Raw genomic sequence first — 18,827 nt, forward strand, 5'->3', positions numbered from 1 at the left:
TCAAAAAAGTTTGCATAAACTTTTATTCCCAGTGGGAATTCATTTCTACTGTTCTAATAACAAATAAAACTAGGTGATGAAGATGTAAGCAGCCGGAAGAGCAATTGTGTGCTGTAGATTACTTATCTGCACGAAAGGGGCACAAATGGAATCTTCTTTGGGCGATCACCTGCCACTCTGTCGCATGGCTACTTTACTACCTCATAGCTGTCATTGTTTGATTTGGGGCACGTTATTCTAAAGAAATTTGGGCCTCTTCATGACTACTAGGGGCGAGGAAGGGCGTTTTACACCAAAATGATTTGTGTAACTGAAATAGGTAAACGCACTAGTGGCCCGTAAGAGGATCGAACTCATGACCTTCGCGTTATTAGCACGACGCTCTAACCAGCTGAGCTAACAGGCCACGGAATATGCTCGCACGCACGAAAAATCAGCGAGTGCATTCGCAAGCAGAACATGCCATAGCCCACGTAAAATGAAAGAAAGCCGTCAAACAACCAGCGAAGGATTAGAAAAGCCCAAGAAAAAGCCCCTTCAAGAACACTTCCAGCTTGACTGAAGGAATTGAGGGCCGAATGGTTATCAAACGCGTGCCACGAAAGCAGACTGGATTTTCAGAAAAATAAGTAATAGTCTTACACGCCCAACGTGGGGCTCGAACCCACGACCCTGAGATTAAGAGTCTCATGCTCTACCGACTGAGCTAGCCAGGCACACGTTATGTAGAAGTGCTTGCATTTGATGTGACACCCTTTCCGCTATGTTTTGGAAAAACCATCTCTTTTAATATGCTAATTAACAAGACATGAACTGCAATCAATAAATTAAACAAACTCTTTACTACCAATAAAAATTCACCCTGTGATTCATTTTTAATGGATACTGGAAGTATCTGGAGGTTTCGGCTGTAAGTCGGAAGACTTAGAAGCCCAATCATAGATGACCATAGCTGCACTGCAGCTGGCACTATGATTTGCAAACTTCCTATAATTACATATAATCAGTTGATATTGTTGCTGACAAGGCAATGACGATGTACTAATTTCGGTACTACTGCAATCACGAGAAGTAGGTAGTTTAAATACTGCGTTGAAAGAGTAACATTCGTTACTGGCCCGTAGGAGGATCGAACTCATGACCTCCGCGTTATTAGCACGGCGCTCTAACCAACTGAGCTAACGGGCCTTGATTGACTTAAAAAATTTCTAAAATATGAGTGTGTGTTAATGTGCAAAAAACTACAAAAATACTATAAAATGACAGTGAAGGGATTCGAACCCTTGCCTCCGAAGAGACTGGTGCCTAAAACCAGCGCCATAGACCACTCGGCCACACTATCCAATAGTTATATGGTTCCCGTACATCAATTTATTTGCTGCACCATAGTTATATTGTTCACAATAGAAAAACATACCTGGTACTAAACGCTACGAAGATTACATTACCCATCAAGATAATAACTGCACAGCATGTAAATGACTTATCAAATTGTTTGGGAGATCGCAGACAGCAGGGTTCGAACCTGCGCTCCAAGATGGAAACAGATTTCAAGTCTGTCGCCTTAACCACTCGGCCATGTCTGCTTGTATTCGCCCATGCAATAACATTGCACGGTAAAACCCAGCTCTATAAAGCCCCATTCAAAAAAGTTTGCATAAACTTTTATTCCCAGTGGGAATTCATTTCTACTGTTCTAATAACAAATAAAACTAGGTGATGAAGATGTAAGCAGCCGGAAGAGCAATTGTGTGCTGTAGATTACTTATCTGCACGAAAGGGGCACAAATGGAATCTTCTTTGGGCGATCACCTGCCACTCTGTCGCATGGCTACTTTACTACCTCATAGCTGTCATTGTTTGATTTGGGGCACGTTATTCTAAAGAAATTTGGGCCTCTTCATGACTACTAGGGGCGAGGAAGGGCGTTTTACACCAAAATGATTTGTGTAACTGAAATAGGTAAACGCACTAGTGGCCCGTAAGAGGATCGAACTCATGACCTTCGCGTTATTAGCACGACGCTCTAACCAGCTGAGCTAACAGGCCACGGAATATGCTCGCACGCACGAAAAATCAGCGAGTGCATTCGCAAGCAGAACATGCCATAGCCCACGTAAAATGAAAGAAAGCCGTCAAACAACCAGCGAAGGATTAGAAAAGCCCAAGAAAAAGCCCCTTCAAGAACACTTCCAGCTTGACTGAAGGAATTGAGGGCCGAATGGTTATCAAACGCGTGCCACGAAAGCAGACTGGATTTTCAGAAAAATAAGTAATAGTCTTACACGCCCAACGTGGGGCTCGAACCCACGACCCTGAGATTAAGAGTCTCATGCTCTACCGACTGAGCTAGCCAGGCACACGTTATGTAGAAGTGCTTGCATTTGATGTGACACCCTTTCCGCTATGTTTTGGAAAAACCATCTCTTTTAATATGCTAATTAACAAGACATGAACTGCAATCAATAAATTAAACAAACTCTTTACTACCAATAAAAATTCACCCTGTGATTCATTTTTAATGGATACTGGAAGTATCTGGAGGTTTCGGCTGTAAGTCGGAAGACTTAGAAGCCCAATCATAGATGACCATAGCTGCACTGCAGCTGGCACTATGATTTGCAAACTTCCTATAATTACATATAATCAGTTGATATTGTTGCTGACAAGGCAATGACGATGTACTAATTTCGGTACTACTGCAATCACGAGAAGTAGGTAGTTTAGATACTGCGTTGAAAGAGTAACATTCGTTACTGGCCCGTAGGAGGATCGAACTCATGACCTCCGCGTTATTAGCACGGCGCTCTAACCAACTGAGCTAACGGGCCTTGATTGACTTAAAAAATTTCTAAAATATGAGTGTGTGTTAATGTGCAAAAAACTACAAAAATACTATAAAATGACAGTGAAGGGATTCGAACCCTTGCCTCCGAAGAGACTGGTGCCTAAAACCAGCGCCATAGACCACTCGGCCACACTATCCAATAGTTATATGGTTCCCGTACATCAATTTATTTGCTGCACCATAGTTATATTGTTCACAATAGAAAAACATACCTGGTACTAAACGCTACGAAGATTACATTACCCATCAAGATAATAACTGCACAGCATGTAAATGACTTATCAAATTGTTTGGGAGATCGCAGACAGCAGGGTTCGAACCTGCGCTCCAAGATGGAAACAGATTTCAAGTCTGTCGCCTTAACCACTCGGCCATGTCTGCTTGTATTCGCCCATGCAATAACATTGCACGGTAAAACCCAGCTCTATAAAGCCCCATTCAAAAAAGTTTGCATAAACTTTTATTCCCAGTGGGAATTCATTTCTACTGTTCTAATAACAAATAAAACTAGGTGATGAAGATGTAAGCAGCCGGAAGAGCAATTGTGTGCTGTAGATTACTTATCTGCACGAAAGGGGCACAAATGGAATCTTCTTTGGGCGATCACCTGCCACTCTGTCGCATGGCTACTTTACTACCTCATAGCTGTCATTGTTTGATTTGGGGCACGTTATTCTAAAGAAATTTGGGCCTCTTCATGACTACTAGGGGCGAGGAAGGGCGTTTTACACCAAAATGATTTGTGTAACTGAAATAGGTAAACGCACTAGTGGCCCGTAAGAGGATCGAACTCATGACCTTCGCGTTATTAGCACGACGCTCTAACCAGCTGAGCTAACAGGCCACGGAATATGCTCGCACGCACGAAAAATCAGCGAGTGCATTCGCAAGCAGAACATGCCATAGCCCACGTAAAATGAAAGAAAGCCGTCAAACAACCAGCGAAGGATTAGAAAAGCCCAAGAAAAAGCCCCTTCAAGAACACTTCCAGCTTGACTGAAGGAATTGAGGGCCGAATGGTTATCAAACGCGTGCCACGAAAGCAGACTGGATTTTCAGAAAAATAAGTAATAGTCTTACACGACCAACGTGGGGCTCGAACCCACGACCCTGAGATTAAGAGTCTCATGCTCTACCGACTGAGCTAGCCAGGCACACGTTATGTAGAAGTGCTTGCATTTGATGTGACACCCTTTCCGCTATGTTTTGGAAAAACCATCTCTTTTAATATGCTAATTAACAAGACATGAACTGCAATCAATAAATTAAACAAACTCTTTACTACCAATAAAAATTCACCCTGTGATTCATTTTTAATGGATACTGGAAGTATCTGGAGGTTTCGGCTGTAAGTCGGAAGACTTAGAAGCCCAATCATAGATGACCATAGCTGCACTGCAGCTGGCACTATGATTTGCAAACTTCCTATAATTACATATAATCAGTTGATATTGTTGCTGACAAGGCAATGACGATGTACTAATTTCGGTACTACTGCAATCACGAGAAGTAGGTAGTTTAAATACTGCGTTGAAAGAGTAACATTCGTTACTGGCCCGTAGGAGGATCGAACTCATGACCTCCGCGTTATTAGCACGGCGCTCTAACCAACTGAGCTAACGGGCCTTGATTGACTTAAAAAATTTCTAAAATATGAGTGTGTGTTAATGTGCAAAAAACTACAAAAATACTATAAAATGACAGTGAAGGGATTCGAACCCTTGCCTCCGAAGAGACTGGTGCCTAAAACCAGCGCCATAGACCACTCGGCCACACTATCCAATAGTTATATGGTTCCCGTACATCAATTTATTTGCTGCACCATAGTTATATTGTTCACAATAGAAAAACATACCTGGTACTAAACGCTACGAAGATTACATTACCCATCAAGATAATAACTGCACAGCATGTAAATGACTTATCAAATTGTTTGGGAGATCGCAGACAGCAGGGTTCGAACCTGCGCTCCAAGATGGAAACAGATTTCAAGTCTGTCGCCTTAACCACTCGGCCATGTCTGCTTGTATTCGCCCATGCAATAACATTGCACGGTAAAACCCAGCTCTATAAAGCCCCATTCAAAAAAGTTTGCATAAACTTTTATTCCCAGTGGGAATTCATTTCTACTGTTCTAATAACAAATAAAACTAGGTGATGAAGATGTAAGCAGCCGGAAGAGCAATTGTGTGCTGTAGATTACTTATCTGCACGAAAGGGGCACAAATGGAATCTTCTTTGGGCGATCACCTGCCACTCTGTCGCATGGCTACTTTACTACCTCATAGCTGTCATTGTTTGATTTGGGGCACGTTATTCTAAAGAAATTTGGGCCTCTTCATGACTACTAGGGGCGAGGAAGGGCGTTTTACACCAAAATGATTTGTGTAACTGAAATAGGTAAACGCACTAGTGGCCCGTAAGAGGATCGAACTCATGACCTTCGCGTTATTAGCACGACGCTCTAACCAGCTGAGCTAACAGGCCACGGAATATGCTCGCACGCACGAAAAATCACCGAGTGCATTCGCAAGCAGAACATGCCATAGCCCACGTAAAATGAAAGAAAGCCGTCAAACAACCAGCGAAGGATTAGAAAAGCCCAAGAAAAAGCCCCTTCAAGAACACTTCCAGCTTGACTGAAGGAATTGAGGGCCGAATGGTTATCAAACGCGTGCCACGAAAGCAGACTGGATTTTCAGAAAAATAAGTAATAGTCTTACACGCCCAACGTGGGGCTCGAACCCACGACCCTGAGATTAAGAGTCTCATGCTCTACCGACTGAGCTAGCCAGGCACACGTTATGTAGAAGTGCTTGCATTTGATGTGACACCCTTTCCGCTATGTTTTGGAAAAACCATCTCTTTTAATATGCTAATTAACAAGACATGAACTGCAATCAATAAATTAAACAAACTCTTTACTACCAATAAAAATTCACCCTGTGATTCATTTTTAATGGATACTGGAAGTATCTGGAGGTTTCGGCTGTAAGTCGGAAGACTTAGAAGCCCAATCATAGATGACCATAGCTGCACTGCAGCTGGCACTATGATTTGCAAACTTCCTATAATTACATATAATCAGTTGATATTGTTGCTGACAAGGCAATGACTTCTTCTTCTTCTTCTTCTTCTTCTTCTTCTTCTTCTTCTTCTTCTTCTTCTTCTTCTTCTTCTTCTTCTTCTTCTTCTTCTTCTTCTTCTTCTTCTTCTTCTTCTTCTTCTTCTTCTTCTTCTTCTTCTTCTTCTTCTTCTTCTTAGTGCATACAGTATAGCACACAGTATATCCTAGCGCCTCGTGATACAATACTTCTCATGGTATTTCGTCAAACAACATTTTAGTCCCTCCTTCTTAGGGACGGAATTTGTGGTTCCACGATTGTATCCCGCGGTTTACCGGTATGCGGCACCCGGCACGAGTTTACGTTAGATGGGGGCTCTACCGAACAACAACAAAAGTCTAGAATTCACATTGTCGTAATCCAATACTAATTTTACAAGACATGAGTTCGAAGGGGAATCCGCATCCTTTTGTTTATTGGGCTCAAAATAGTTCACGTGTATTGCTTCGGGTGGACTTAAAGGATGTAAAGGTAAACCTGATTAAAGTGTATTGCAATCAGTATATTAGTCGACAGGATTCATGGATATGTATTTTGTTTACTAACATTCACTATTGTTGTTTTTTTTTGGTTTTGTAACTGTAAGGATCCTGATGTGCAAGTTAATGAGAATCATATAAAGTTTATGGCAACAGGCATGGGAGCAAGAGGAATAGAACTGTATGAATTTGAATTGGAACTCTGTGCAAGTATAGTCCCTATGGTAGGAAATATTTTTCAGCGGTAATCATCCTAATCATCTAAATGGTTTATCATTCTTTTAGTCGAGTCAGTATAGGGTTACTGCTCGGCAGATAGATATCAGCTTAAAAAAACAGAATGATGGCTGGTGGCCAAAACTTAACGGTTCCAGTTTGAAACCATCCTGGCTCAAGGTTTACAAATTGTCAAAACTGGCAAATGGTAGTTGTACATGTATTTGATTGTGATTTACAGATTGATTTTGATAAATGGAGAACTGAAGAAGATGATGATGAAACAGAATTAGGAACAACACAATTGGATGAGCATAACAGTGAACATGTTGTTGTGGATCACATGAGTTTCAATCTAGAAAACCTCAGGAAAACATACTTATTTGTGTACAATTTATGGCAATTTCTTGGATTCACATATATTTTTTCCGTTTTAGTTTTCAAGTATTCAACAATTGGATTGGGTGAGTTCCATTTTAATGCAATGCTTCCAAAAATTGTCCAATATGGATTTTTCCTGTTAACTTTCTATATATTTAGGTGTCTATCCATTACTAAATCACATAGACATATATTGATACAGTTTTGGGTGAAAGCGTCTTTCACAGTTTCTTTTTTCAGTATTCTTTTACCGTACTTATTTACGTGCTTATCATCTCTTCGCTGTCAAGAATTTGAGCCGAACTTACTTCTGCTTTACTCATTTTAGACCGGTTTCATATAGTAGTAGACAAAGCACGATAAAAGAATTGTGAAACAAGCTACCGTAAAATCTACTTTCGCCCATCAATATCAATGTTTATATATACATAAAAATTTCGAATTCAATTGTTCGAATTTTTCACTTATTCTTTTTTTTCCCAGATTTCATACCAACGGCATATCAATTCGTTCACTATCCTCTTAAGTTTTGTCAGCTCATGCAAACTCTAGAGATTTTTCATCCTTTATTTGGCTATACTAAAGGAAGTGTTATGGAGCCTACCGTGCAAGTTGGTGGAAGATCTATTATTCTGTTTTGTTTAATTGAAGCCGAAGAAAGAATACAAAACAAGCCTGTCATATTCTACCTGATCCTATGTTGGTCAGCTATAGAGCTCTTTAGGTATCATCCAGTTTATGTGCTATTGGGTCTGTAACGAATAATACTACATTGTGATCTACGCAGATATCCGTACTACATGACGAGAGTATATGACAGAGATTTTGGGATTATTACCTGGTTGCGATACACTGTTTGGATTCCTCTTTACCCGCTAGGATTTTTATGTGAAGGAATTGTTATATTGCGGTATGAAGCGGCACATAACTGATTATTTTTTCATCTATTTAATTGCAATATCATTTCTTAGAAACATTCCATATTTCGAAGAAACCGGAAAGTTTTCTGTTGGGCTGCCAAACAAATGGAATTTTTCTTTCCATTTTCCGACGCTAATGAGAATGTATCTTTTGTTTTTCTTTTTGCCGGCAATGTATACAATGATGTCATACATGTCCAAGCAGCGCCAAAAAAAGCTAAAAAAAACGGAAGACCCTCAACTCACCAAAACTAAAATAAACTAATTACTTTCTTGTCGTCGATGTAAAAGTCATGCACAGCAATTTAAAATGTGTACTTCGAACGATACTTGAAAAGGCAGAATAATACAACTGGTAATTCATATCATTACTAATACTCCAGAAGCTTGGCACAATGTTTTTTAAATGTGGAACGACCTTTAAATCTTTTCAAAATTTAGTTAACATGTGAATTGAATTTTATTATTTCTTAATTATAAAGATTAAGCAGAAGTAAATTTGTGCTTTAACAGGAAAAATTAGAATGATGGTTTCGACTTACTTAATAGCAGTATTTAAAATGTGTGCTTTTTTCGTGTTTCTTAAAACTCAACAAGTAAATGTTCACATTTATTTTTTATGATTCAGCGTCTCCAGCAAGTTGGTAATGCTGTTTTCGAAGGGCTGATAATCGAAGACGTTCTTTTTCCAGTAAAGACTCGAATTCCAACACTTTAACTTGCGACTCCATCTCTAATCGTTTCGCTTGATGTAAAGTTAAATGTGCAAAATCCAAAACCGCTGGACACGGAGAAAAACTTGTTAGTATTATGTTCATTTAATAAATGTTTATAATAATTACTGGACTCCTCAACAAGTTGTGCACAATGTTTGGCTGTTGCAACAACTCTTCCGGTGGCCAGCGAAACACCCTTAGATGATTCAGCCAATATTTGAAGATTTTTACTTTGGAGTTCCGCTTTAACACGGCTAGCAAATACGAGCTGAGCTGTTGATGCAGCTATTTCTTGAGATGCCACTGTTAACTGTTCAAACTTAGCCTGCCCTTTAACCACATTGTCTGCTGCGTCTCTGTGATACAATTAATTCCTTGAAATGCAGAATAAGTAAAAAATGTTAGTAATTCACTACGTCAATAGTTTTGCACCAAAGCCGACGGCCTTCGCTGCGGATAGCAGTCCTTCCGTCCAACGATGATTTCTTTTGTAAAAATCTCGTGCAGATGCCGATCCTATAGTAGTAAAAATACATGTAAACTTTAAAATGGCGCATATTTCATTGAGTCTTTACCTTTGCCACGTGCTACTATTTCTTCTTGAAGCACTTTGGCATTTCGAATCAATTCGACAATCGCCTTCATTAAAGCAGTACAGGAATCTAGAACCTTTTCGCTCACTTCTAGCTTTACTCCGGTGTGAGACTTTTTAGAATTATCCCAAAGTTGAGCAATTCGCGCAGCTGCCTCTTCTATAGCACGCTCCATTGCTCCTAATTCGTTTTCGAGTTCTTCTCCAACGTTTCCTTGTTCGGAACTGTTCTTCGATGATTCCATTACGAACTCAATTTCTTTCTCAAGATCCCGCAATGCATCTTTGACCTTTTAAGAATTTCCAGGTAAAACGACTGAACGTCCAATTAACGAATAAAAGTATGAACCTTGTTTGAATTCAAGTTGATTTCCTCAATTTCAAAAGGTTGTTGTAAGACTTTAAAGAAGAGTACTGCTACTTTTCCTGCGGCAACACACTTCTTCAGTAAATCATCAACTTTGTCGATATCTGTTAGACTATGAGCTAGCTGCTGTCCATGAAGAAGCATCCAGTCAACTGACTGTACAAAAGGGAATATCAGAGGTATTGTGAAGCATGCTATTTCTTCATTTTTGTTGTTTGAACAATAGGAACACAAAGACTCCGATAGTGTTTCCAATAAAGATACAGCTCCGGCTATGGTAGATCCTCCATGATCTAAGATTGAGTTGGATTTCATTCAATTGAATTTTGTTTTTGTTAGTTTTTTATATCAATTTTTGGATTTAGCGTTACTTCAATTCATCAAATACATACCTTGAACGTTTAAGGCAAACACGGGTGGTTTCGATAAGTCCGTGACACATTTTCCCAAATATTGCTCGGCCTTTAAGCAACAATTTACTATTCAGTTTCCATAATATGTCATATTTAAAAAATGGAGGAAATGTTAATTAAGTAAAAATAATATGCGCTTTGACAACTATTACTTAATAGCTGATGAAACAAATTGATGGATTTCAATTTGCTAGTATGAAGCTCCGATTTGTAACTAGTGGATAACAAATCTTTCTGATGTAATAATTTCTGGGTTTCCTCCTGCAGTTGGGCATTTTCACTTTCTAGATTTTGTACATGTTTTTCTAACATGGAAACGCTTTCCTAAAAAACCAACAAAGAACATAACCACCGGCACCCGACACCAGTACACAAATGAATGTTAAAAGAATTCCACGTTAGTTAAACTGGACGATACCTACTTTCATGTCAGTGGCACACGATTTCAATTTCTCTTTTTCAGCACTAACATCAAGTATGACAGCTTCTTTAATGATTTTATAATCACTGTACTCTTGCTCCATTTTCTTGCTACTTTCGATTGATTGGTTCAATGCTTCTTTTAAATCGATTGATGTTTGGTTCGTAAGCTCCAACTCCTTCTTTAGTTCAACAGTCAACAACGCTAAGCCTTTTTTTTCTTCTTGGACATCATTAATTTGTTTATTCGCCATGTGGAAGCATTCTTCAAGATTCTCATATTTTTCCTACAAACATTCCAAGTGTTAAAAGCGGGTAATGGTTATATATAATTTTTAAAAATCTGTATTTTTAGTACTAACCTGCAAATTAATTTTATTCTCTGATAACTCTTCCTTTTCTTTCATAAGCTGAAGAATTGTGGCATCCTGAGAAGTTTTGAATGCTGAAAACTCAAGTTCAATATTCGCTGCCCTTACTTTCAATTGCTCAAAATCGTTCGCAATTTCCTCCCGTTCCTTGGCCGTCAACTTTAAAGTAGCATTCAGTAGTTGTACCTCGGTTACAAGCTTATTATTTTGTTCCCGAAATTCCGAAAGTAAATTTTCGGCCTCTGCAATTTTTTGTTCGGCGGTTGACAGCGACGTCTAAACAAAATTTTTATGTTGGATTTAATTCCATGACGTTAGTTAAAATGGACTTTACCTACTTTCATGTCGGTGGCACACGATTTCAATTTCTCTTTTTCAGCACTAACATCAAGTATGACAGCTTCTTTAATGATTTTATAATCACTGTACTCTTGTTCCATTTTCTTGCTACTTTCGATTGATTGGTTCAATGCTTCTTTTAAATCGATTGATGTTTGGTTCATAAGCTCCAATTCCTTCTTCAGCTCAACAGTCAACAACGCTAATGCTTGTTTTTCTTCTTGGGCATCATTAATTTGTTTATTGGCCATGTGATAGCATGTTTCAAGATTCTCATATTTTTCCTACAAACATTCCAAGTGTTAAAAGCGGGTAATGGTTATATATAATTTTTAAAAATCTGTATTTTTAGTACTAACCTGCAAATTAATTTTATTCACTGATACCTCTTCCTTTTCTTTCATAAGCTGAAGAATTGTGGCATCCTGAGAAGATCTGAATGCTGAAAACTCAACGTCAATATTCGCTGCCCTTACCTTCAACTGCTCAAAATCGCTCACAATTTCCTCCCGCTCCTTTGCCGTCAACTCTAAGGTAGCATTCAGTTGTTGTACCTCGGTTACAAGCTTATTATTTTGTTCCCGAAATTCTGAAAGTAAATTTTCGGTCTCTGCAATTTTTTTTTCGGCGGTTGACAGCGACATCTAAAGAAAATTTTCATGTCAAATTTAATTCGCTTCCACTATTTAAAAAAAGAGAGCGCATTACATTTAATTGGCTGTTGATCTCTTGAAGAGCTACATTTTCATTATTAAGTTTTTGGATCGTTGCAGCGTCAGCCGTTCTCAACACATTAAACTCGTTTTCTGTTTCTTTGATACTCGCCTTCGATAACTGAAGTGAATCTTGAAGTTCGCACTGTATTTTTTGGCTTTGTTCGAGCGCAGCGTTGGCGACTGAAAACTTTTTGTCGATTTCCGCCTTATGACGTAGAAGTTTAATATGCTCATCGCGCAATTTTTGATAAACTTCTTTCAGTTTCACAAACTTATCTTCCCATCCTTTAGCACGTTTTTCGGTTTCCTAATAAATTTTAAAAAAAGGTAAAGTAGATAACTTGTTGAAATGACAGTAACGTAGATGTTTTCGGATACGTCTAACTGTAATTGGACGACGGAGCCCATTTGCGCCGATTTTGCTGCTTCGCTTAATTTTCGTTCAATAGTTTCCTTGTCTTTCATAGCCTCTTGAATTTCGTTTTCTTTCTCAGATAAGCGAATTTCCATATTAAGCAATTCCTGCCGTAGAATCCCAGTCTCCTGATTATATTCGGCACGAACCTTCCTCAGTTCGGCCGATAATTGTTCCAGCTGATGTAAAAGATGTTCTATGTACCGATCTCTGCAAAAGGATGAAGACGTGATCAATTAAATTTGCTTCAAATTGGGTCTGACGCAAGATATGAAACCTTTCAAGCAACAAATCCGGGGAACACTCGTTGCTTTCTGATAGGTCGGATTCCAGTTGAACTAGTGTTTCATCAACATGCGATGGCTGAAATGTTTCGTTTGGTAATATAACAACTGGCGTGACGTGACGACTTAGCTCACTGGATATCAAGAAGTTCGGTGGGTTCTATGGTTCAACAGACAGTGATTAATTTGAGAACCGGTTCTAATGAATTCGGCAAACTACCAAAGTAAATAATCACTATGATTTTTGCAAGATAAATATACCTCATCCAAGTTAGGCACTTGGATAAGTGATTTGAAATATTGGAGAGTGCTGGATTGTAAATAAAACTGCCGCAAAGCCTTAAATTGTTTTTGAAATCTGATACGGTGACCCTCCAAAGTGTCGGGAGGAAGACCTAGACAGGTAATCTTGATTCAAATTTTTGGGGTAGTGGATAGTAAAATGGTACAACTTACAATTGTGCAGTTTAAAAAGAAGCTTCACGATGAAATCATAAACTTGCGAAGAATCTTGAATGCATGGAATGAGAGGAGCTAGACGGCACTGCCCGGCATTCGTCATAGAATTAGATCGCGACATATCCAATGAACCAAACACTATAGACCGGGAGAACAAATAGAGAGAAAAAAGGAGAGAAAAAAGGAGAGAAAAAAGGAGAGAAAAAAGGAGAGAAAAAAGGAGAGAAAAAAGGAGAGAAAAAAGGAGAGAAAAAAGGAGAGAAAAAAGGAGAGAAAAAAGGAGAGAAAAAAGGAGAGAAAAAAGGAGAGAAAAAAGGAGAGAAAAAAGGAGAGAAAAAAGGAGAGAAAAAAGGAGAGAAAAAAAGGAGAAAAAAAGGAGAGAAAAAAAGGAGAGAAAAAAAGGAGAGAAAAAAAGGAGAGAAAAAGAAAGAAAGGAAGAAAAAGAAATAAAGAAAAAAGAAAGAAAGAAAAAAAAAGGAAAAAAAATGTGGAGAAAAAAAATCGTTTTCAATAAAAGTTCTTTCAAAAAATTTTGAACAATATGAAATACCGCACCAGCCGTTTGCAGAGAAAGAATTTCATCCATATAATCCAGCAGCTCAACAGACAACTGGAAACTAGGCAACGCAAATGAATTAGATAATGAAATCACCTTATCAAACTTATCTCAATCCTTGTGTCACCGGCAGCATCGTATTTTTTTTAATGAACGACTGAATGACTTACTACAAGTTAATGTCGTGTTCACAGACCAAATCGATTTCTTCATCTTTTAACATCAGATTGCCAGGAAATTTTTGATTTCTTTTGTGGAAATCCAGCTTGACCACAAGTAGTCGACAGTATACATATATCAACTTTCCATATCCTTCTTTAAAATGTCCCTGTAAGAAAAGAATGCCATAAAAAATTTGCAAATATTATCACACCATCTGGAAGGTAACCAACCCATAACTTCCCCTTGTCAACTAAAAAATCTCTATGTTGCTGGGAATCTTTCTGTGAACATTAAATGACAATATCAATTTAGTTTTTTTAACAGAAAATCTCCATAATATTTACCAAGACATTTGGATGCCCCTCCCGCAAAATTTTATGTAAAGTGTTGCAAAATTTCCATGCAACAATTGGATTTGAATGTATTGGTAACCTCAGGATAATAGACCAAAAAGCCTGGCTCCCCTTACCTTGAAAGGTACCAATAATGGCACCTGCAAAATGTAGAAACATGGTTAAGTTGAACAGAATGATTGGAAAAATATTTTTAGCTTACTGCGAACATGCTTGGATTTAACGGGTACCTCAGATTCATTTACCGCCTTACAGATAGCCAAAGTCTATAAAAGATAGAAGTGTAAATAATTTTTCTTTACAGCAAATAATGTAGAATAACGCACTTGTGTTTTTTCAAAATTTTCTCGTTCCTGATCTAAAATAACAACACAGCCAGATGACTCATTTTGTTACATCATCTAAGTTTTTATAAATATATCCTTATTTTACCAAGTGAAGTACGGGAGCGATTTGGAGGCAAAGTGCGACCAGCCATATTATTTTGATGCGGCAGTTTGCAGGTAGTACTAAAATCAGTACAACCTCTTGGTGACCCTCCCAAGAACCACAAAATGATGACAATTACTACAAATCGCTAACTTGGCTCGAAGATGAAGGGAGATATGTACAGGAAACGTCCAACCTAACTCAGGAAGTTACCTGTCATTTCTGAAAGTGTATACAAACTTTGCAGCGCAGGGTCTATATCTTACCGGTTATCAGTATAAAATCAAAAATCCGTCAACAATGCTGCGACCTAGCGGTCAGATTGCCCTTCTCAGTACCGACTAAAAAAATATACTAAGTTGTAGTACAATGTGCCAAAGAGGCAAAAGCAAAATGCAAAACGTTTGAAAAAAACACGAACTGTACAATAAGGAACCATAAAAAACGGCTGCCAAAAGCTCAGCCACCCGAAATGAGAATTAAATTTTTAAATACTATTACAAGATGGCAAGAACTAAAATGGAAATGTATTATTGCAGAAGCGCGCGCGCACAACATTTTCAGCAAATATTTACGAATAGTTCAAATAGTTGATTTCTTATGGCTTTTTCTTTGAAATCATTGAATGGTAGATTGTTTATGGTGATATGTTTAGGGGTGGGGCCTGGGGGGGGATTTTGTTTGCCCCCCTCCTCTCCGAAAATGCTATTCGGGGCACAATCGCAGGATTACTTTAGGATAAATTTTTTACACGGTCGTCGTTTCGTACCGAACCTGACTGAGTTCGGGACGAAAAATATTACACCCTGAACGGCTTGTCGGGCCAGAAAGGGCTTCAAAAAAGCACTGGCTTAGGCGAAAGCCAAGCCACGCCAAGCGCTTGTCTTATTACTCAACGTCCATGATCTACGAAAATCAAGGCAGAACAAAGTGAGCTCGAAACGCCACAACCAGAGAAACGCAGATGTTGCTGGCATTATTGCAATTTTGATAACAAACTTCACATGTTTAACCATTAGTTTTTATTTATTTATTGTCACAATTGTTTTTTTTCTGTTTTGTTAGGTAATGATAGGAAATACCGAGATGAATTATTCGCGTGCGAGAAAAGCAGTTGAGAAGTCTCCGATGTATGGTTATCTTATATCTTGTGCCATTTATTATGTTTTCACAATCTCATAAGATTTATTACTGACCTATAGGGTTTGACATTTATGAAGTACCAGGTGAAAAAGTGAACAGTGAGAGGTGCTGGAAATTTATAAATCACAGGACTGAACATTTCTTAAGTAGTGTGTGGTAATGTATCAATTTGTTAAGAAATATATTGCACTATTTACTAGGAAAAATTTCAAGTATAGTTACTTGTGAAGGCTGCAATGCAAACACCGACTTCCTTTTCAGCTTGTTCTACATGCTTAAAGCATCTTGATTACATATTCTTTATGGCAAGTAAAAGGTTCATTTGTTAACATGTTTGGTTAAAACATACAGAATTTGTCTTATCACTGTTATCAGAATCTGATATACAATGAAAGAATGCAGACTTTCGGTTTCAACACTTGGAGGTATTTACTCTCAGATGTGAGTGAATTCTTTCATTATCCTTTTTGTTTCCTATTGCTTCTGTTCAACTAAAACTTTTGCGTCACAGGACTAAAAAAATTGCAAAGTAAACCTGCTCCCTAACGACCCTCCAGTTTAACGGGGGTTCAACTTCTCGCCCGTTTGGAATTGAGTTCATTATTATTTTATTTGTGTTTTGTGAATGTGTCTATCGAATTTTGATACGAATCATTATAATAATATCACATCTATTAATCTTATAGATATTGTATTATTTATATTACGTTTATAATATTTACAGTGTTTAACTCAGTTTCTAAGTGATTGTGGAAGGAATGTTGCACATTTCTAAACATAACCCCAACAGTACCACGTAAGAATTGATATGTTTGAATTCTCTGTATTCGTTTAGTTGGTCAACCAATTCTTTTAATTTTCCAGTTCTTACGTAATGCTGTTGAGGTTGCGCTACCTTCCACAATTAAATGGAAATTGGGTTGAACATTTGAAAAATTATAATTCTAATATAAATATACAGTGTTATAAATTGAGTAATATAATAATTCACTGTTAATCATAGCAGGAGCAAGATTCCATAGATTTATTCACACATTATTCACAAATAAAACCACTAATGTCTTTTCGCAACCGTTATGAATTACCTTCTAAAAGCCTCAAGTCCCAGAGCGGTTCATCAGTCTTTTCTAGTTAACCGATTGGGTAGCAAGCAGGTACTCTGACCTCTATGGCCGAGAGATGAGGCACGATTAAATGGTAGTTCTTTTATCCGTGTAGTAGAATAAACAAACCATTCAAATGGTTTATTTGTTCTACTACTAGTTCAGATTTTAAAGAATTTTACCATTTTTTCAAATGCTATTCACCTTCGTAAACCTTCATCGTACCGAGCTGCATAGTGTAGGACGGTTTCACCATTCGCTGATGCAACATTGACGTTTGTTGGCATCAATATTGTTTTCTTTCGCTCTTCGTGTTGGTGTGCAATAGCCACCATTAACGGAGTTTCACCGAAATGGTTGTACTCCGTCAATTCGCAATTGTGGTGTTTTAATATCTTTATTAGCAGCATGCCGTTCTCTGCTGCTGCTATGTGCGATTGTTTTTCCGTTTTGTATTATCTCTGGGTGTGCCCCGAAAGATAATAGCAAATCTGTCAGATCGCGGCTGTTTTTTCGTACTTCTTCCCGTTTTAAAATTTTTCGTTCATGAGTGAGGCCACTTGTTGTCTTGGCCAACTTTCCCGAACTTTTATCTTGCGGAGTATACACTGCCTTACAATTTCCGCTGTGTCCCTATCATACTTAAAGAAACTCTACCTTTCTTTAACTTCATTATGGGATTTCTCCAACTTCCTATCCTTCCTGCTCTCGCTGCCAATACTGAAGCGATGGCCTTCATTCTGCAGTTGTTGCATTTTTCCGTTTCGCGCCAGGTTCTGAGTAATTTCTTTCCACTTCACTTGGCAAGTCACATACTAAAAAATTGTCATCGTCGAAGTCACTGTAATACTGCAGCCCCAAGTAATAACTCTCATTTGCACTTGCTCCGCTTGCATGCGAGTCCAATTCCCGATGTGAGTGATTATTTCCCTCTTTACTTTCCGTGTCACTGATTGTGATCAACTCGTACTGTCGCTCTCTTTTCGGCACTTATAGGATGATCGTCACTTTCTCTTCTTCGGTGTGGATTTTGGATGCACTTGACATTTCTTTTTCTTTTTGATAACTTGTTGAGAATTTTTGGAACACTGTAGAATTTAGGCGATTGAAGCACTGGGAAGAGCCTTGGTTTTACAATTTGCTTAAATGCTGTTAAGTATAAAGAGCTTTCTACGGGATTCTTCTCTTAACATGACCCATTTTGTTTTGACTTTCCATTATCAAGTTAGGTTATTGTATCTTCTCTTTTTCGTTTGTTTGTTTATGTTTTTTATTTCTTGTTTTGTTTGGTACTCTCGTTTCGAATGTGCAACGGCATAGGTCTTCCCATACAACGCCATATCCGACCACATAAGTACAACTGGTGTGCTTTCCAGTGGTCCAAAAAATATTCTCGGAGGCAATTGGGGTTTTGGTTGGTTGTCTTGGTCTTGCAGTACGGTTGTCTAGGTATATGGTGTTCTCTTTGCGAGTATTCTCTGGTGTATGATGATCAAACGGCACTCGCCTACCTTGATGGTGTTCCTCGGTCTGGTAGGGTTTGAAGACTCGTTGAGGAAGTGTAAAGCACAACACTGAAAAAACTACGGGAAGCAACTTGTGCTGGTAGCAATTGTTGGTCTCGTTGGGACGTCCAATAGTAAAAGTTTCCTTTTTACCCGTGTATTACAGTGAGTTGCTGAGACAACTCTGAAATACATGTTACAATCATGCGATATTTATGTCAATACATAATGCAAATTACAAGCTAACGAGAGAAGGATTACAATCGCATTCGCTTGTTGGTTAGAGGACCGCATGAGGGGATGTAGAAAGTCCAACGTTCTACAACATAACTTGAATATTGTTGAAATAAAAATCTTGTGGGGGGTCCCAATGGCGGGAAGACCAGCCGTAGAGGGGTGGATGTCTCCTCGCTGGGTCCAGATCCAGGACGAGTTTCAGCGTGTCGATTGCGCACTCTCTATAGAGCGTATTCCCCAGCTTTCCCAGCAATTCGTTAATTTTTTCTTCCAAAACG

General features: G+C 38.5%; 2 protein-coding genes, 1 long non-coding RNA gene and 17 other non-coding genes across 23 annotated transcripts in view; 2 read left to right on the forward strand and 18 right to left on the reverse strand.

Moving 5' to 3' along the window:
• Positions 1-332: 332 nt before the first annotated feature.
• Trnai-aau (transfer RNA isoleucine (anticodon AAU)) lies at positions 333-406 on the reverse strand. The gene has a single exon. It is a non-coding gene; the product is annotated as a tRNA-Ile (tRNA).
• A 237-nt stretch (positions 407-643) lies between these two features.
• Trnak-cuu (transfer RNA lysine (anticodon CUU)) lies at positions 644-716 on the reverse strand. Its single transcript has one exon. It is a non-coding gene; the product is annotated as a tRNA-Lys (tRNA).
• Positions 717-1,114: 398 nt separating this feature from the next.
• Positions 1,115-1,188, reverse strand: Trnai-aau (transfer RNA isoleucine (anticodon AAU)). Its single transcript has one exon. It is a non-coding gene; the product is annotated as a tRNA-Ile (tRNA).
• Positions 1,189-1,260: 72 nt separating this feature from the next.
• Trnal-uag (transfer RNA leucine (anticodon UAG)) lies at positions 1,261-1,342 on the reverse strand. Its single transcript has one exon. It is a non-coding gene; the product is annotated as a tRNA-Leu (tRNA).
• A 162-nt stretch (positions 1,343-1,504) lies between these two features.
• On the reverse strand, positions 1,505-1,586 carry Trnas-uga (transfer RNA serine (anticodon UGA)). Its single transcript has one exon. It is a non-coding gene; the product is annotated as a tRNA-Ser (tRNA).
• Positions 1,587-1,975: 389 nt separating this feature from the next.
• Positions 1,976-2,049, reverse strand: Trnai-aau (transfer RNA isoleucine (anticodon AAU)). The gene has a single exon. It is a non-coding gene; the product is annotated as a tRNA-Ile (tRNA).
• A 237-nt stretch (positions 2,050-2,286) lies between these two features.
• Positions 2,287-2,359, reverse strand: Trnak-cuu (transfer RNA lysine (anticodon CUU)). The gene has a single exon. It is a non-coding gene; the product is annotated as a tRNA-Lys (tRNA).
• Positions 2,360-2,757: 398 nt separating this feature from the next.
• On the reverse strand, positions 2,758-2,831 carry Trnai-aau (transfer RNA isoleucine (anticodon AAU)). The gene has a single exon. It is a non-coding gene; the product is annotated as a tRNA-Ile (tRNA).
• Positions 2,832-2,903: 72 nt separating this feature from the next.
• On the reverse strand, positions 2,904-2,985 carry Trnal-uag (transfer RNA leucine (anticodon UAG)). The gene has a single exon. It is a non-coding gene; the product is annotated as a tRNA-Leu (tRNA).
• Positions 2,986-3,147: 162 nt separating this feature from the next.
• Positions 3,148-3,229, reverse strand: Trnas-uga (transfer RNA serine (anticodon UGA)). The gene has a single exon. It is a non-coding gene; the product is annotated as a tRNA-Ser (tRNA).
• A 389-nt stretch (positions 3,230-3,618) lies between these two features.
• Positions 3,619-3,692, reverse strand: Trnai-aau (transfer RNA isoleucine (anticodon AAU)). Its single transcript has one exon. It is a non-coding gene; the product is annotated as a tRNA-Ile (tRNA).
• Positions 3,693-3,929: 237 nt separating this feature from the next.
• Positions 3,930-4,002, reverse strand: Trnak-cuu (transfer RNA lysine (anticodon CUU)). Its single transcript has one exon. It is a non-coding gene; the product is annotated as a tRNA-Lys (tRNA).
• A 398-nt stretch (positions 4,003-4,400) lies between these two features.
• Positions 4,401-4,474, reverse strand: Trnai-aau (transfer RNA isoleucine (anticodon AAU)). Its single transcript has one exon. It is a non-coding gene; the product is annotated as a tRNA-Ile (tRNA).
• A 72-nt stretch (positions 4,475-4,546) lies between these two features.
• On the reverse strand, positions 4,547-4,628 carry Trnal-uag (transfer RNA leucine (anticodon UAG)). The gene has a single exon. It is a non-coding gene; the product is annotated as a tRNA-Leu (tRNA).
• A 162-nt stretch (positions 4,629-4,790) lies between these two features.
• Positions 4,791-4,872, reverse strand: Trnas-uga (transfer RNA serine (anticodon UGA)). Its single transcript has one exon. It is a non-coding gene; the product is annotated as a tRNA-Ser (tRNA).
• Positions 4,873-5,261: 389 nt separating this feature from the next.
• On the reverse strand, positions 5,262-5,335 carry Trnai-aau (transfer RNA isoleucine (anticodon AAU)). Its single transcript has one exon. It is a non-coding gene; the product is annotated as a tRNA-Ile (tRNA).
• Positions 5,336-5,572: 237 nt separating this feature from the next.
• On the reverse strand, positions 5,573-5,645 carry Trnak-cuu (transfer RNA lysine (anticodon CUU)). Its single transcript has one exon. It is a non-coding gene; the product is annotated as a tRNA-Lys (tRNA).
• A 639-nt stretch (positions 5,646-6,284) lies between these two features.
• On the forward strand, positions 6,285-8,344 carry LOC130701725 (very-long-chain (3R)-3-hydroxyacyl-CoA dehydratase-like). The gene is made up of 7 exons (XM_057523650.2): positions 6,285-6,444; positions 6,560-6,676; positions 6,738-6,848; positions 6,910-7,132; positions 7,533-7,773; positions 7,837-7,959; positions 8,021-8,344. Exons 1-7 carry the CDS (start codon positions 6,355-6,357, stop codon positions 8,232-8,234), a joined length of 1,119 nt encoding a protein of 372 aa, XP_057379633.1. The 5' UTR covers positions 6,285-6,354; the 3' UTR covers positions 8,235-8,344.
• Positions 8,345-8,570: 226 nt separating this feature from the next.
• Positions 8,571-18,827, reverse strand: part of LOC130701724 (huntingtin-interacting protein 1-like) — a 102,690-nt gene continuing 92,433 nt past the window's right edge. Inside the window, exons 2-24 of one of the 4 annotated variants that reach the window (XM_057523648.1) lie at positions 14,565-14,641; positions 14,459-14,490; positions 14,335-14,398; positions 14,124-14,272; positions 14,010-14,060; positions 13,788-13,945; positions 13,617-13,678; positions 13,059-13,199; positions 12,864-12,997; positions 12,596-12,762; positions 12,282-12,528; positions 11,896-12,210; positions 11,547-11,831; positions 11,187-11,471; positions 10,840-11,124; positions 10,480-10,764; positions 10,210-10,381; positions 10,037-10,123; positions 9,627-9,937; positions 9,261-9,567; positions 9,102-9,201; positions 8,812-9,041; positions 8,571-8,750 (exon numbers count right to left, since the gene is read on the reverse strand). In XM_057523648.1, coding sequence (XP_057379631.1) covers positions 8,587-8,750; positions 8,812-9,041; positions 9,102-9,201; positions 9,261-9,567; positions 9,627-9,937; positions 10,037-10,123; positions 10,210-10,381; positions 10,480-10,764; positions 10,840-11,124; positions 11,187-11,471; positions 11,547-11,831; positions 11,896-12,210; positions 12,282-12,528; positions 12,596-12,762; positions 12,864-12,997; positions 13,059-13,199; positions 13,617-13,678; positions 13,788-13,945; positions 14,010-14,060; positions 14,124-14,272; positions 14,335-14,398; positions 14,459-14,490; positions 14,565-14,610 — 4,077 coding nt within the window. In that variant the 5' untranslated portion in view covers positions 14,611-14,641 and the 3' untranslated portion in view covers positions 8,571-8,586. Of the gene's footprint in view, positions 8,751-8,811; positions 9,042-9,101; positions 9,202-9,260; positions 9,568-9,626; positions 9,938-10,036; positions 10,124-10,209; positions 10,382-10,479; positions 10,765-10,839; positions 11,125-11,186; positions 11,472-11,546; positions 11,832-11,895; positions 12,211-12,281; positions 12,529-12,595; positions 12,763-12,863; positions 12,998-13,058; positions 13,200-13,616; positions 13,679-13,787; positions 13,946-14,009; positions 14,061-14,123; positions 14,273-14,334; positions 14,399-14,458; positions 14,491-14,564; positions 14,774-18,827 lie in introns of those variants that run through there. The other 3 variants (XM_057523647.2, XM_059494143.1, XM_059494144.1) reach the window with 3 other exon arrangements.
• Positions 16,014-18,522, forward strand: LOC130701726 (uncharacterized). Its single transcript, XR_009422075.1, has 2 exons — positions 16,014-16,145; positions 16,216-18,522. It is a non-coding gene; the product is annotated as an uncharacterized LOC130701726 (long non-coding RNA).

The sequence above is a fragment of the Daphnia carinata genome, chromosome 2, assembly GCF_022539665.2.
Source record: "Daphnia carinata strain CSIRO-1 chromosome 2, CSIRO_AGI_Dcar_HiC_V3, whole genome shotgun sequence".
Lineage (NCBI taxonomy): Eukaryota > Metazoa > Arthropoda > Branchiopoda > Diplostraca > Daphniidae > Daphnia > Daphnia carinata.